Source organism: Equus quagga, unplaced genomic scaffold, assembly GCF_021613505.1.
Source record: "Equus quagga isolate Etosha38 unplaced genomic scaffold, UCLA_HA_Equagga_1.0 146_RagTag, whole genome shotgun sequence".
Taxonomy (NCBI): Eukaryota; Metazoa; Chordata; class Mammalia; order Perissodactyla; family Equidae; genus Equus; species Equus quagga.
Genome location: NW_025796728.1, coordinates 10712239 through 10727008, shown reverse-complemented (window position 1 = coordinate 10727008; position 14770 = coordinate 10712239). Strand labels below are relative to the sequence as shown.

Here is a 14770-nt window from a genome sequence, read left to right as displayed (position 1 = left end):
TTAAGTAAAAGGTTCTGTGAAATAAATTTCACAGACTATGCAACCTAAAAGTCCTAGGTTTGTAATGAAATTTTTTGTTTTGAAAATGTAAGGTGAGAATAATGATGCCTGGCTTGCCTAAATCAAAGATGGTTGTGAGGAGGGCCAGTCCGGTGGTGTAGAGGTTAAGTTCACATGCTCCGCTTTGGCGGCCCAGGGTTCACAGGTACATATCCGGGGCATGGACCTAGCACCACTTGTCAAGTCACACTGTGGTGGCATCCTACATAACACAGAGGAAGATTGGCAACAGATGTTAGCTCAGGGCCAAGCTTCCTCATGGAAAAGAAAAAAAAAAAGATGGTTGTGAGGATCTGATGAGAAATGCTTCCCTCAAGAATGTTTCCTTTTTTTCCTTTACAATATGAAAATTCACTCAATCAACGAATACTCATTGAGTGCCTCCTAATGTGACAGATACTGTTCTAAGTGCTTGAAATATGAACTAAATAGACAAAAACCTCATTTTCATTGAGCTTACATTCTTTTTCTTATTTTTTTGGAGGAACACCAGCCCTGAGCTAACATCCGTGACCATCTTCCTCTACTTTATACGTGGGATGCCTACCACAGCATGGCTTGCCAAGCAGTGCCATGTCCGCACCTGGGATCTGAACTGGTGAACCCCAAGCTGCCAAAGTGGAACATGAAACCTTAACTGCTGTGCCACTGGGCAAGCCCTGAGCTTACATTCCATTCCGAGAAATCAGACAACAAAAAATACACACAATAAATGAGTAAATTATATAGGTGATAAGTGCTATGGAGGAAAGAAAAGCACAGTGTAAGGGGAAGATGCATTACCTCGTCAGTGTTTTAGAGCAAGTCATTTTTTCTAGAAAAACAAAAAAGATATACAGAAAGAATATTTCGTTTATCCACCATGAAATGAGATAAGCAGTTAGAAAGCATCCCCAGCAAGGGTTGTTGCTATGGTAACCTAATAGATGAGAGAATAAGGCTTGTTCTGCCAAAACAGGGAAAAGCTTTATATTCACCAGAATTTTTTTTTGGTCAGCATATGTTGTCTAAAATATATATGTAAAAATATTGTGTCTATGAGTAGCCATTTTAAGACTATAATGATTTAGAAAATCCAGTAAGAAAGAAAATCTTACAACAAAGTAAATGTATCTATCTAAGTTTATTCCTTCTTTCTCAAGACTTTCAGAATAGACTCTCTGCAGAATGATGCTTCACCAGGAATGAGTTGAAATATTTAATGAGTTAAAATGAGTTATTACATGTAAAAGTACTTGTTACTTGGTACACGTATAAGTAGATGTTAAATTTTTAAAAATTTAGGGCCCAGCCCAGTGGCATACTGGTTAAGTTCGCACGCTCTGCTTCGGCAGCCTAGGGTTTGCAGGTTCAGATCCCAGGCCCAGACCTACACACCATTCATCAAGTCAGGCTGTGGCAGCTTCCTACATACAAAGTAGAGGAAGAGTGCCATAGATGTTAGCTCAGGGCCAATCTTTCTCACACACACACACACAAAAATTTAAATAGTTATAAAACTATATCCCAAACCTCATTGGCAATTACTGATTAAATTATTAGTGAGCCAGTTAATAAGAAGAAAATAAACTGCCCATTTTTGAGACCTAAGATAACACTTTGAGGCAAATTAATTGCAGCTACCCTTGAAAACACTGTTCTTTATAATATGGATATAAGTAACGTACACATATGCTCACATGCTTCAGGGTTTATCCTGTAGTTGCAAGTATTTAAAGTTCCTTTGCCTTTATTTTCGTCAATTTCACTGCTCATTAGACTACCATTTCCATCAGAAAGTGTGAAATGGAAGGGGAAATGAAAGCTGGTAAACATAGTTAATGTCAGTTTGGCTCTTAAAAGTAAGTGAGGAAGTCAGGACAGCTTGATAAAATTAGGTTTGAGGTGTTTTCATCTGTGCTATTCCTGTCCCTCATTGCCACAAATTACCAGGAATACGCTTGTATAACTCACTACAATTTTTAGTATCGAGAATTTCTGAGATATTAACATCAGTACATTTTATTTGAAAATCAATAATACTTGCTTCTCTTAGAAAGTGGTCCTGCAAGTAGGTAAGAAGAAATATTAAGTAATCATTAGAACTCTGACCGTTATTTCTCTTTGCAAATGAAAATGGAAGAAACATCCTCCCCCAGACAGGCCTGGAAACAACTTTTACATTGCGATCGTGACTTTTTACATCACTATTTTAGTAATTACAGTATTGCGTTTAATTATTTTCCAGACAATCCTCCCTCTGACTAAAAACTTCTTGAAGGAAGAATTGCCTTTCATTTTTGCAGCCCTGGGTTCCTAGTACAGTTGAAACATTATTCATAAGTGAAGGAATATGTAAATAAAAGATCAGTGAGATTTACATGAGTTAACCAGGTCTCCCGCTCTTAAACACCGTAAGTCCAACAAAGGCAGGTTAGTGAAGTCTCTTGTTTGGAGCAACCCAGCTGCCTAATTGCAAGAAGCTCTGAATCAAAATATATCCATTCCCTTTATGTCTCCATTATCTACATGCAATATAAGTGTATCAAACCATTATTTTAACTACTGTATCTTAGTATACGCTGCCTTTCGAACAAACTGAAAGTTAGAATAGGCTTTCTTGCCAGTGCATACCCAATGCAAATTCATTAAAAGCCCAACACCCTTGAAGAAGTTCCTCTTCTTTGGTCGTTCGACTAATTAGCTTATACTGTGTAATTATGATAATTGAATATCCTGAGTAATGATTATTCAGAGACTCAGATACATTCTTGATGGAAAATGATCAAACACAGTGCTCTATTTTTAACCTAGGCCTTTAGAGGGTTTATTATTTTGAATCAAATCTATTAAACCTTATGAATACATTATTCCTCATTAAGATTCCTTTTGAATTCATTTGACATGTTAAAGACAGTGTATCAGCAAATAATTTATAAGTAAAAGTCACCTTATAATATTTATTTTAGAAATTACAGTGAAAGAACATAAGAAAAGAGTGAAGAAAAGACACAAGTAACTGATAGGGAGGGTAAGACAACACAGCAGAATCTCAAGGTTAATTTCAGCGTTTCTAGAACACTCAACTTATCATTAAATAATTTCACTAAGTATTTTATTTTATGAAGTACACTGGTTGACAAGTCACCGCATTTCATAAGGCAACTATTATTGTAATTAAAAATTACTTTAGAAAAAGGCAAAACAGTTATGTGCCCTTAGTTTAATCAGTATAAGACTTTATAAAATGAGACTATATGAACTTGTTCCTGGGGACCCACAAATCATTATAAAATATAAGGCATTATTATTACACTATTTCATATGTGAAACATTTTGCCTAATAATCAACTTTTCATTTATGGTGGCTCTGTGCAAAATTACATCAGGACAAAATGGTGGTTTTCAAACATTTTTGTTTGTTGGCCCCAAGGAGGCTTCCTTTGAAACAAAATTCCCAAATAAATCCATCACCACAAAGAGTTTGAGGAAATATCTATGCTGTTCTTGGAGCAGGAAAACAGAAATCACTATTTTAAGTTTGGGCGGGGGCAGTAAAGGTAATATTGGGAGCTGATGTAATCAGCCATGAAACTAAGAGAACAAAAATCCTCATCATTGGTGGTTGATTACTGTCAAGGCATCTGCTCAAAAAAGAAAAACTTTTATCACTCTCTTCTAGTCACCAGTTCTCATAAAACACTAACTCATAGTTAGCAAATACTTTTTTAGGCTGATTAACTGGTTATCATTAGACCCAGCCTGATTTTTTGGAGGTGCTGAGTATGTCGATATGACCCACTCTAGATAACTACTAAGTGAGCTTACTCTCAGGCCACAGAAGCTTAAAATTGAAATAGGTTATCTCTATTCCAATTCTAACTATTCTTCTTATATATTCACCCAGTGAAATCAAGAATTTAAAATATATGCTATGATTGCTTAATCTAAGCAACGGAATGCCAGGAAACCAAGAGAAATTTGAAAAATTCAATCATTCACAAAATTTCACAGTCATGGTGTTTATTTAGCAAAAATATTTTTACCTAGTATTTAGCGTCATGTATATGCAACATTAAATAATCATTGGAATATGTCACCAAATGTAATTAGCAAAAATATTTTTATCTGGCCACAACACTATGCATATGCAACAATAAATAATCATTGCAGCAAGTCATCACATATAAATAAGCTTTTCTCTGATTTTCATCAATTCATATGATAATATTTTAATGACAGAATACAGTGTTTTCTTTTTACTTTCTCTTTTTATTAAATTTTAGGGAGCACAATTACCATCCAAATCACATTAATGTATTTTAAAATCTTTTACTGACATATAAAAATAGCTTAAATTTACATCTATTTATTTTTCTCCCCTAAGTTTCAGCAATCATATCACAATTCTCTGAAATATTCACAGTTAATTTTGTTCCATTTTTCTCTAGTTACAAACATACATAAACATTCATCTGCTTAAATCTGCACTCACCTTATTTTAATTGTATTTTGAAAATATCAAAATACTTTTGTTTTTCAAAAAAAGCAACAATAATTTATTTGTGTGACATAACTGTGATGGAGGGAATTCAGGCAATTTTGATATAAGAAATGTTATTTTCTTTATAAAATAATTTCAGAATGTAAAAGCATACTTAAAATTGTTTCTAAAGGAAACCTTTGAAGAGCAAAATCATACAATTAGATTATTGTAAACTCAATGTTTGAAATCTAGACTAGAGATTTTAAATATTTCTTTTCCTTTTTTCATTTCATTATTGTATGCTACAATAATTAAGTACTAAAATAAGTTTACTGTGCTATGTAACATAACTATAATTGCAATCTTATTTTATTAGCTTTCAGACACAGAGCTTCAGCTCATGCAGCATATATCCAAAAAGGAGACCTTTCCTGTAACCATTAGCTGACGTTATTTTTAAAAATTAAAAAAGTAAAGATAGATTATAATTATATACTCACCTTTTGGTGTCTTGAAATATTCTGGCAAAATTAAAATGAATGTGATCACTATTGCCAAAAGTAATTTAAGAAGGGCTGTTTTTGTCATGTCTACTCACATGACACACGTGTTCCCATCCAGTACATTGATGGCATGTTTCTTCCTGCTTTAAGTTTTGTCTCTGCGGAACTTCAAGTTTATGCAATTTACCTCATACTCACTTCCTTTTGGGTAAGATGTGAAAAAAAAGAGGCCTTGAACTGAGACTTCTTCATTTTGAGTCACTTTCCATTAAGAAAACTACCTTCAACTAAGCACTTTCAAACTATCTTCTAAACAAGAAATGTAAAGAAGTGATGTCAAGAAGCAAACAGGTCTTGTCCTCACCTAAATCTGAAGCTATTTTCCCATGTTCACCAATCTGTATGAGTAAATATAATGTAAACCTATACTATACTTACCAAAAATAAAATGATGAATGTCAGTCATGTCTAGGTCGTATGGACATCATTGATTCATTTACTTATTACGTGATTGTTGACCCGCTATTAAGTGCCAGGCACTATGCTGGATTCTGGCGTTCAGGAAACAGTATGTCTAGAAGGCAGTAAACAGTACAAAATGTAAGGATAAACTGAAGACATATGCAAATTTTTGGTTCTACTTTACTACACTGTATAAAAGCAGCAGAATGGGACTCATTAGCATTATGCCTGTAAACACTGTGATTATTGTACAAAATCCATGTGTTCAGTTCTCATTTCAAAGAAAGATCTTTCATTATGACAATCCCAGTGAAATAAAATACTTTGTCTTAGAATATAAATGAAGGGTAGGGAAAATTCATGGCGAATAAAGAATATGTACAAACAAATATTTTTATTCCATTGCTCTTGTTTTCTGGTTTAAAAACAAAAAATGGTACTGACCATCTCCAATCGTTTTCTCCCTGCTCACCATCTCTTGTACCCCCACCACTCATCTGTTTCCATTTATCCTATTTCTTGTTTTTTTGAGGAAGATTAGCCCTGAGCTAACATCTGCAGCAAGTCCTCCTCTTTTTTGCTAAGGAAGACTGGCCCTGAGTTAACAGCCATGCCCATCTTCCTCTTCTTTATATGTGGGACACCTGCCACAGCGTGGCTTGACAAGTGGTGCATAGGTCCGCACCCGGTATCAGAACCGGCAAACCCCGGCTGCCAAAGTGGAATATGCACACGTAACCGCTGTGCCACCACCATGCCAGCCCCTGCATTTATCCTATTTCTTGTTCTTACCCACCCAACACTGGGCTTTATGGAACGTGGGTGAGTGAGGAGTAGGAGGCAGGGAACAAGGTCATGCTGTGACTATATTGTGAATATAAATTAACCATCTTTTCTTCTGATTGGGTGCAGTGATTTGATAGACAGATGGGAATCATGGGTTAAGAGATCTTAGGACCCGGCCGTAAGAACAGTCAAAAGGGGAGCAGGACTTTAAACATAAGACTTATTTTATAAACACCATCAAGGGTCTCTTTGAGGAAAAGAGGTATTGATGAGAGTCATGGCCTGTGCCACTTGCTGTGGACTGAGACATATTGGAACATAGGTCAGACAGCATCTTCAGTAGAGATGCTGGTGGGGAGGAGTGGCAGACCCTGTTCCCTAATTCTTCCCCATCTTACAAGTGTCACTAAGTGGTCAGTAGACCTTCTATGCCCCATTTTGAGCCTGTTTTGATTCCCTCAGACATTCTAACTCCTATTTAGGAATACAAACATTCCAACCATAATTTTACCAATGGAGATGAAATTAATCAAGAAAGTTTTTACCTGATGTAACACCATTAAGTCTGTTTAATTCCTTGATCTATTTTCTTAAAAAGGCAGTTAAACCACTTCTATATTTTTCCACTTCAATTTTAATCTTACTGAAATTAGTGTTGTTAGTATCTATTCCTTTCTATGAACAACAATGCTTTGTTTCATTTATTAATTCTTTTGTCCAAATCAAATTTTACTGATTTGTAAGTTTTATTTTTGGTAGTATTTCTTGCTCTTGCAGACCTGCTTCTCCCCTCCCCACTTCATACCCTCTAATATGACCTCAGGCTGGTTATCCTATTCTTGAGCACCTGGAAGACAAACTTCCCTAGCAGCTCCAAGTGTCCTTTGTCGATGATGGGTTGACTCATGTTCTCTGAAGCTGGCTTCTCTGGTGCTATACAGATGGTGGATGTCAGGAGACCAGTCCAGGGACCCTAAATCCCAGGCCACTGCCTGGCTGCTCTGAGGATATAGGGGATCAGTATCTCACAGCTGGCCTGTAATCCACTTGCTGGACACGAGTGTGTCATCTCTGATTCAGCAAATCATGAAAAAATTGTGATATGCCCTCAGATATTTCAGGAATCTTTTACTGTCCACAATTGTCCTACTATGTATTAATCTAATTTTTATAAAAACTTTTGGTCATTCTGCCTACAGTTACTAACCGCTTAAACTGTTAGCAAAACAACAGCCAGCGACAAATTCCAACTCTCTCCTTGGTCAAATCCTCCAAGATTCAATGGCAAGGTCTAAAATTAAAGGGTCAAAATATCTTTCTTTTTCTGACTGTCAAAATTCACCCACTAAAATGTCTTATAACTGAAATTGCTACACAAAGTATATCATTAAATACTTGCATTTTACACGCCAGGAATCACTAAAATTTAAGAATTCAGCTGCAGTTTCTTGTAGATAATTCAACTTAAAATGAGCATGCCTTAGAATCAATAAACACAGGTTGTGCTAACTCTTGATCTTATTTAGTTTTTAATTTTATTTTGAACATAGAATTGAAGCAACAGAAAAGTTGGAAACAGACAAGCCTAGAGGAGCCGTGCGCCTAGTGGTGTGTAAGAAACAGTGCTTTATTGAATGTTTTCCATGGATCGTTCCAGTCAATCCTCAGCAACCCTATGGAGGAGTTGCTATTGTTATTCCGATTTTATAGGCAAAGAATATACTGTATAGAGAAATCAAGTAATGTGCTCAAAAGCGAATTGTTAGGAAACTGGAAAGCTGGGCTTCAAACCCAGAGAGTCTGACGGCAGACTTAATGCTCTCAACCACCATGCTAGACCTCCAGCCTAGGACTGTGTGAGAACGTTTGTCAAGAAGGGTCACTTGGAAAATAATAATAATAGCAAACAGAAATATAGCCCTTACTGTGTGCCAGACACTGCTCAAAACCAAGGTTTCTCGGGGCTGGCCCTGTGGCCGAGTGGTTAAGTCTGTGCGCTCCGCTGCAGGCAGCCCAGTGTTTCATTGGTTCGAATCCTGGGCACGGACATGGCACTGCTCATCAAACCACGCTGAGGCAGCGTCCCACATGCTACAGCTAGAAGGACCCACAACGAAGAATATACAACTATATACTGGGGGGCTTTGGGGAGAAAAAGGAAAAAATAAAATCTTAAAAAAAAAAAACAAAAAACAAGTTTTCTCACTGGTGACACTACTGACATTCTGGACTGGCTAATCCTTTGCAGAGGGCTGTCCAGTGCATCCTGCAATGTTGAGCAGCAGATGTGAGTAGCAACCGTCCCCAGACCAGTTATGACAACAAAAAAAATGTCTCCAGACATTACCAGATGTCCCTGGGGGCGGGCAAAATGACTCCCAGTTGAGAACCACTGCAGTAAACACTTCACTTACATTAAGTCATTTAATCCTCATAACAAGCCTATGAGAGTTGCTATCATTGTTTCCATGTTACTCACTTCAGATCAGTTCTATTCTGGGTAATCTAGTCATCCAGAAAGTGAATTCAAAAGATAATTCATAATCTGGATCAGCCTAATTACTTCTAATTGTGTTACTTGCAGATAAACCACCTACTTTGGCGATACAGCAATGCTTGGGTTAACACATTTTGTGGGGGAAAATAATCTCTTATTAACCAAGTTGGCCTAAGTACGGAGAGGGTTTGGGGACGTTCCAATGTCCTGATTCCTTTTGCAGTTTGTTCAACAAATATTTGCTGAACACCTATGCAATGTCAGGCAGCGTTCTGACCCTGGAGACGAAGCAGCAAAGGAGGCCAAGTCCTTGGCCTCACATTCTAGTGGGGGTGTGCATCCCAGTGACAGACAATCATCAAATAATGTCAATAGTTTATTTTCAGATAATGTTAAGTGTTAATGATATGCTAACAGAGAGTTGGGCAGGGCACATGTTGGTTTAAATAAGGATGTTAAAGAAAGCCTTGTATGATTCCATTTATATGACACTAGGCAGAAGGCGAAACTCAAGGGACAGAAAACACATCAATGTTGCCAGAGGCTGGAGGTAGAGGGAGGGGCTGACTACAAGGGGGCAGGAGGGAATTTTGAGGGTGATGGCAATGTTCTATGTCTCAATCATATCTTCATGATAGTGGTGGTTACACAACAGTATACATTAGCCAAGACTAGAGCTGTACACTAAAAAGGGTGGATTTTACTACATGTAAATTGTAACTCAGTAAACATGATTCTCTCTCTCTACACAGGCTTTTTGCTGTTTTAGAAACAGACATTATTGAGAAAGGGGCTGGGATGTTGTTTCTGAAGCTGAGAGTATGGGCCAGGCCTTGAAGTTCATTGAAGAGAAATCCAGAGACAACTTCAGGTCAGGCCGGCAGGAGGCCACAGCATTGCCTCTGCTTGCCTTGTTACCCTCAGTGGCTGTGGTGAGGTTGTTGCAAAGAAACCCAGGGCATGAGGGCACACAGATGGTCACCATAGGCAGCCGGATAAGCCATGCCAACCTTGGAAGTACAGCTGGCTCCTCAGAGAACCAGAAAAGGTGCTCAGCATTGCTTAGACTACAGGCTGTGGTTTACTCACCTGCCTTCTTTTTGTTCACCTGCTCTCTGGGGAAGACCTGGTTTGATCTGCCACCGTGTTTAGAACACTCAAGACTGAGCAGAGTTCACCAGAGGCCTTCACACAGGCTTCCTCAGAGGTGTCTGACCTTCTCATGCCCAGCCCATACATGGCTGCTTTGCCTACATTGTTCCCACCCCAATCATCTGTGGCAGGAAAGAGTCTGTTTTCACTAACAAAACCCACTGCACTGAGATAGCAGCCTATGCAGCAGGAAAGAATCTGTTGGGGCCACTTCCCTTAAAAGGATTATGAGGCAGCCTTTTCTGCGCAGCCAGTACACTCAGAGAGGGGAGGCAAGAAGGCAAAACCATTCAGAACGGACTCCTAGGACTGCTGGTAGTATTTCAGCCTCTGGGAAGTTTCTGGCAACGAAGTTGACAGTGAAATGCATTATCATGTTAATTACATATATAAAGAGACAGAGAAGCACACTTAAAACCTTCTTCATGATGCTAGAGTATAACAACCTCTGACTCTTTAGGAAACAGAGTAAAATCAATTGCTCAGTCTGAAAGTATTAGGTTCGATAGATCCAGTCTCAGATAAAGAGAACTGTCTGCAACAAGAGGGCATTTCCCTGTCAAATTATGAATGCATTTCATTTTCCTTTCCCCTGTCCCCAAGAAAATCAAGAAATAGTATTACTTAGACTCAGAAGAGTCCTCTTGTTGCAGTCAGTTCTTTTTATCTGAGACTAGACGTATTGGACCTATTACTTTCAGACTGAGCAATTGATTTTTCTCTACTTCCTGAAGAGTCAAAGGTTGCTATATTCTGGCATCATGAAGACTGTTTCTATTGTGCTTTTCTGTCTCTTTATATGTGTAATCTATAAGTAATACTATTTCTTGATTTTCTTGGGGATGGAGGGGAAGAGAATGAAATGCTTGTCTTCTTGCCTCTTTGTATTGCTTAGACCACTGCCTCTGAGAATGTCTTCAAATGTGTACAGCGCGCGCCACCTTCTATTCACCCACTGATTTTGAATCTCAGGTCAGCTGCTTGTTACTCAGCCAGAATCTTTCCTCAAGAATTCCGTGCTAAGTATAGTCACTGAATACAGAATGCAACTGTGAACGCAGACGGATGTGTGCTTTTAAAAAGATGAACAAAATGGAGGAGGAAGAGGAAGCATGATATTGATAAGAACTTTTCAGTTTACATATCTGTGTAATTCATCTTTGTTTATTCTCTCCCCCATGACAAGTAGCACAGTGTCTTCTATGCTGTAGGTCTTTTTGTAATATCTTGTGAGTGTTGCTGAATGAATATGCCATAAGCAAATTATCAGCACAGTGACAAACCTAAATGCTTAACCTTGTATAGTGGTTAGCAACTTATTCTCTGAGAACATTAAAATGGAAGCCAGATGGAGTGATTCTTGTGTGTTAGACAGTGAATCAGGAAGTAATATATCCAGATATGAAGATGCATCCTGGAACATTTTTTAACTCATAAGAAATCAACATTAATTAGCAGTCTTGGAACTTTTATTTTTAAAAAGTAAAACAAGTATATTGAGATGCAGGAGGAATTTTTTTTTAATGCATGGAAATAAATACAAGTCCTTTGTGTTCATTCCCTTGCCTTGTAAGTTTATGGAATCCTAAATTAAGGACCTTCTAAAGTTTCATGAAACTGGTAGTATAACACTATAAATTAGAGGAAAGGTCCTGTCTGTTATGTTATAGTGCTCAGGGGGGAAAATGGCCATACTCTAATAAGTTGCTACTTCTCAAGACTTCACAGGCAAGGGGTGTTTTCTCATTCATTTATTCAACAAATATTTATGAGTGCCTACCATCATAGATCTCTCAGCAAGTCAGGGAGACAGACAAGCTAGCCAACGTTCACAGGCCATCAAGTTCCTACTACAACAGAGGGTCACACAGGGTATTGAAGGTGAGCAAAATACACCAAGCCAAAATATGGCTCTTTGTCATAAAGATTATTTTAGGCTGATTATTTTTAAGAAACAGCAGACACAGGAAAAGCTCTGAAAACCAAGTAGAAGCTACCCTTTTAAAAGAGACATTTAAATTTATAAGGGAAATTTCCATAGTAAGGATGTCTTCCTCTTGTACCAAGAAGAAGAGGATGAATAAATCTCTAGAAACTTGTCAATGGAGAAGGCAATTGACTTAAATCTGCACAACAACCATACCCTTGTTTACTGTGCTTTGCCTGGTAACCTCCCATAACTGGCACCCCCCACTCTCCTACACCCTGTAGCCAACATCTTCTGTCTTTAGCTGGTAATAACATTTAAGGTGGTGACTTGGGCCATTTGGAGGAGTTACTCAGTTTTCCTGGGTATCTCCCATGTATATAGGAGATATACATGTTATTAAACTTTTCTTTGTTTTTCTCCTATTAATATGTCTTTTATTACAGGAGTGTCTCAACCAAGAACCTAGAAGGGTAGAAGAAAAATTATTTTTCTTCCCCTACAGTATTATGGGAAAACAGAGGAGAAACATGCTCAGCCTGGAGAGTTGAGGGTAAAGACTGCCAGAGGGCAGTGACTCTGGAGTTGAGTTTTGAGGTACTTAGGCAAGCAGAGATTGGAAAGACAAGGCATTCTAGATGAAGGAAACAAACTTAAAGATATAATTGTGGGAGAAATGATACATTCTGGGCACTGCAAAACATTCAGAATGGGCAGAGACCTGGAGAGGAAGAGAGGGGTTAGATTATGAAGGATCTTACATCCATGCAAAGAATTTTGAACTTTATCTTGATGCGGGGGAGACTGGAAGGAAATGTTGAAGGTTGTTTTTCAAAAACCTTTTTTTCCCATCAGAGAGTATGGCCTGATTGTAGGAGGCCTACTTATGAATGGGTGGATGCAAACATGTGCATGAAAGAATGCATATTCCGCCCCAGGTCCCCAGCACTGTGGAGCGCAGTTCTGGGGACTGAAAGGAGTGGCCAGACAGTGGGATGGGAATGACCTTTCCTCTAAGAGTAAAGAGAGACCCACCTAAAGAAGGAGCTCATACATTGTGTCAGTCCCCGAAGTCCTGTGATTGTACTGGGACTATGCCATGTCCCTCTGGCCAGAAGTAAGAATTGAACAGGAATAGAAGTGAAGCTTTTAGCCTTGGTTGTGAGCGGGACAAGCCTGATGGCTCCCATGTGAAAGAGGAAAAAATGACCTTAACCATGCAGAGAAAAGAAGGCAGCCAACAGGGAAGGAAATGAGGCAGATCACCTGTAAATTTATAGCTGCCCTTTGGGGTGGAAGTTTGTTCCTGGAAGGATGGAAACTGTGGGAGAGGAGCTAAACAAATGAATGGAGTTATGGGTGTTGCTTATATTTTCCATACTAACTTCATTTTTACCACTTGGGATTTTAGTAAAGCTCATTTTGAAAATTCTAGACTGGCTTGACTGTGGTAAAGAAGGCCAAGGAAACTTTTCTTGGGGGTGGGGAGGGGAATGGAAACAAGTTAAAAGAGGGAATGAACTACCCTAAGGAACCAAGAGAAACCAGAGTGAGAATCTGAGGTGAACTTCAGGGGGACAAATTTTGGGTTGAGATTGCTTGGCCACCTATTTCTCCCAACCTGGAGATTCTCCTTCCAGGGATATCATCTGCTCATACCTTTTAAAGCTCTGTATTTTAATAGAAGGCTGTTTCACATCAAAACATGGATAGCAGTGGTACTGTTACAAGTAGTCCTAAATCCTCTGAAAGAGATCTCGTTCCTGGGATCTAGATTTTAAACACAGACACTGTGTATAATGATATTTAAGCCTTTAATCCTTTCCCACCCATACAACTTGTAATCAGGGCAGAAGATGAAAAGTCAAATCATTTCTTTATTAAAGGCATCTACACGCTAAGATTAAGTTCTATTTGCTATCAGTACTGTCCTTTAACCAGATGGGAACATTAATTGTTAACCTCATCACCATGATTATCAACTAAATCATTTGAGCACTCACAGAGGACGTTGTATTAGCACCATCTATCAAGTTACTAGCAGAGTTAATCAAATTTTAGGTTCAATTATTCCATTTCTAATCCCTGCTATATTGTTTCATCTCAGGAAAAAATATTAAGAGTTTGACCACATTTATTGATCCATCATTACTCTCTGATTCTATGGATCCATTTATGAGCCAAGTTGTAAGATCTCAGCATAAATTCTTAGGTCTGAATGCTTCTTCAAATCTTGTTCCTTAGTGTATTGCCAGAATGAGACATTAAAAATGGCCATTTCAAATTCTAATTTTAAATAGGGTAAAACTGGGTTGTATTTTAGACCTTGTTAATATGTCTAAGTCATATAACTCAGTTATAAGATAAGTTGCACCAAAGCCCTTTGGCCATTACAAGAGGGAATACAAGCTATCTTTCTTATATTAAGTCATTCATTCATTCAAAAAATGTTTGAGTATCTACTATGTGACGGACATAGTAAGTAACAGACAGTGGAGATGTAATGGTAAACTAAACAGGCAAGGTTCTGTTCTCATGGAGCTTACGTTCTAGTGGGAGTAGAAAGACAGATACATGTCAGTTTGCACTAAGGAGTGAGAAATGAGGAGACGAAGGGGCTGTGGTTTGCAGGTTTACACAGGATAGTCAGGAAAGGTCATATGAAGGAAAAGTGAGACAGTTGTGTGAATAGCTAAGAGCCTTCCAGACAGAGGGACATGCAAAGGCGTCACTGCCAAGTGCCTGGTGTGTTGGCAGAAGAGGAAGGAGTCCAGTGTGGGGAGAAGCCTGAGAGGAAGCATGGCAGGAGTTGAGGACAGCAGCAGGGCGTCAGATCATGAGAGATATCTGATTTGATTTGCTTTTGGGGGGTAGTGGAGCAAAGAAACTGAAAATACAGATTAGTCATTAAAGAGAAT

General features: G+C 38.3%; 1 protein-coding gene across 2 annotated transcripts in view; it reads right to left on the bottom strand.

The window, feature by feature from the left end:
* The window catches only part of LOC124232967 (transmembrane protein 156-like), a 40179-nt gene extending 34915 nt beyond the window's left edge, over window positions 1-5264 (bottom strand). For both annotated transcript variants that reach the window (XM_046649942.1, XM_046649943.1), the window contains exon 1: window positions 5026-5264. In XM_046649942.1, the coding sequence (XP_046505898.1) occupies window positions 5026-5113 (88 nt within the window). In that variant the 5' untranslated portion in view covers window positions 5114-5264. The remainder of the gene's footprint in view (window positions 1-5025) is intronic.
* Window positions 5265-14770: the final 9506 nt, after the last annotated feature.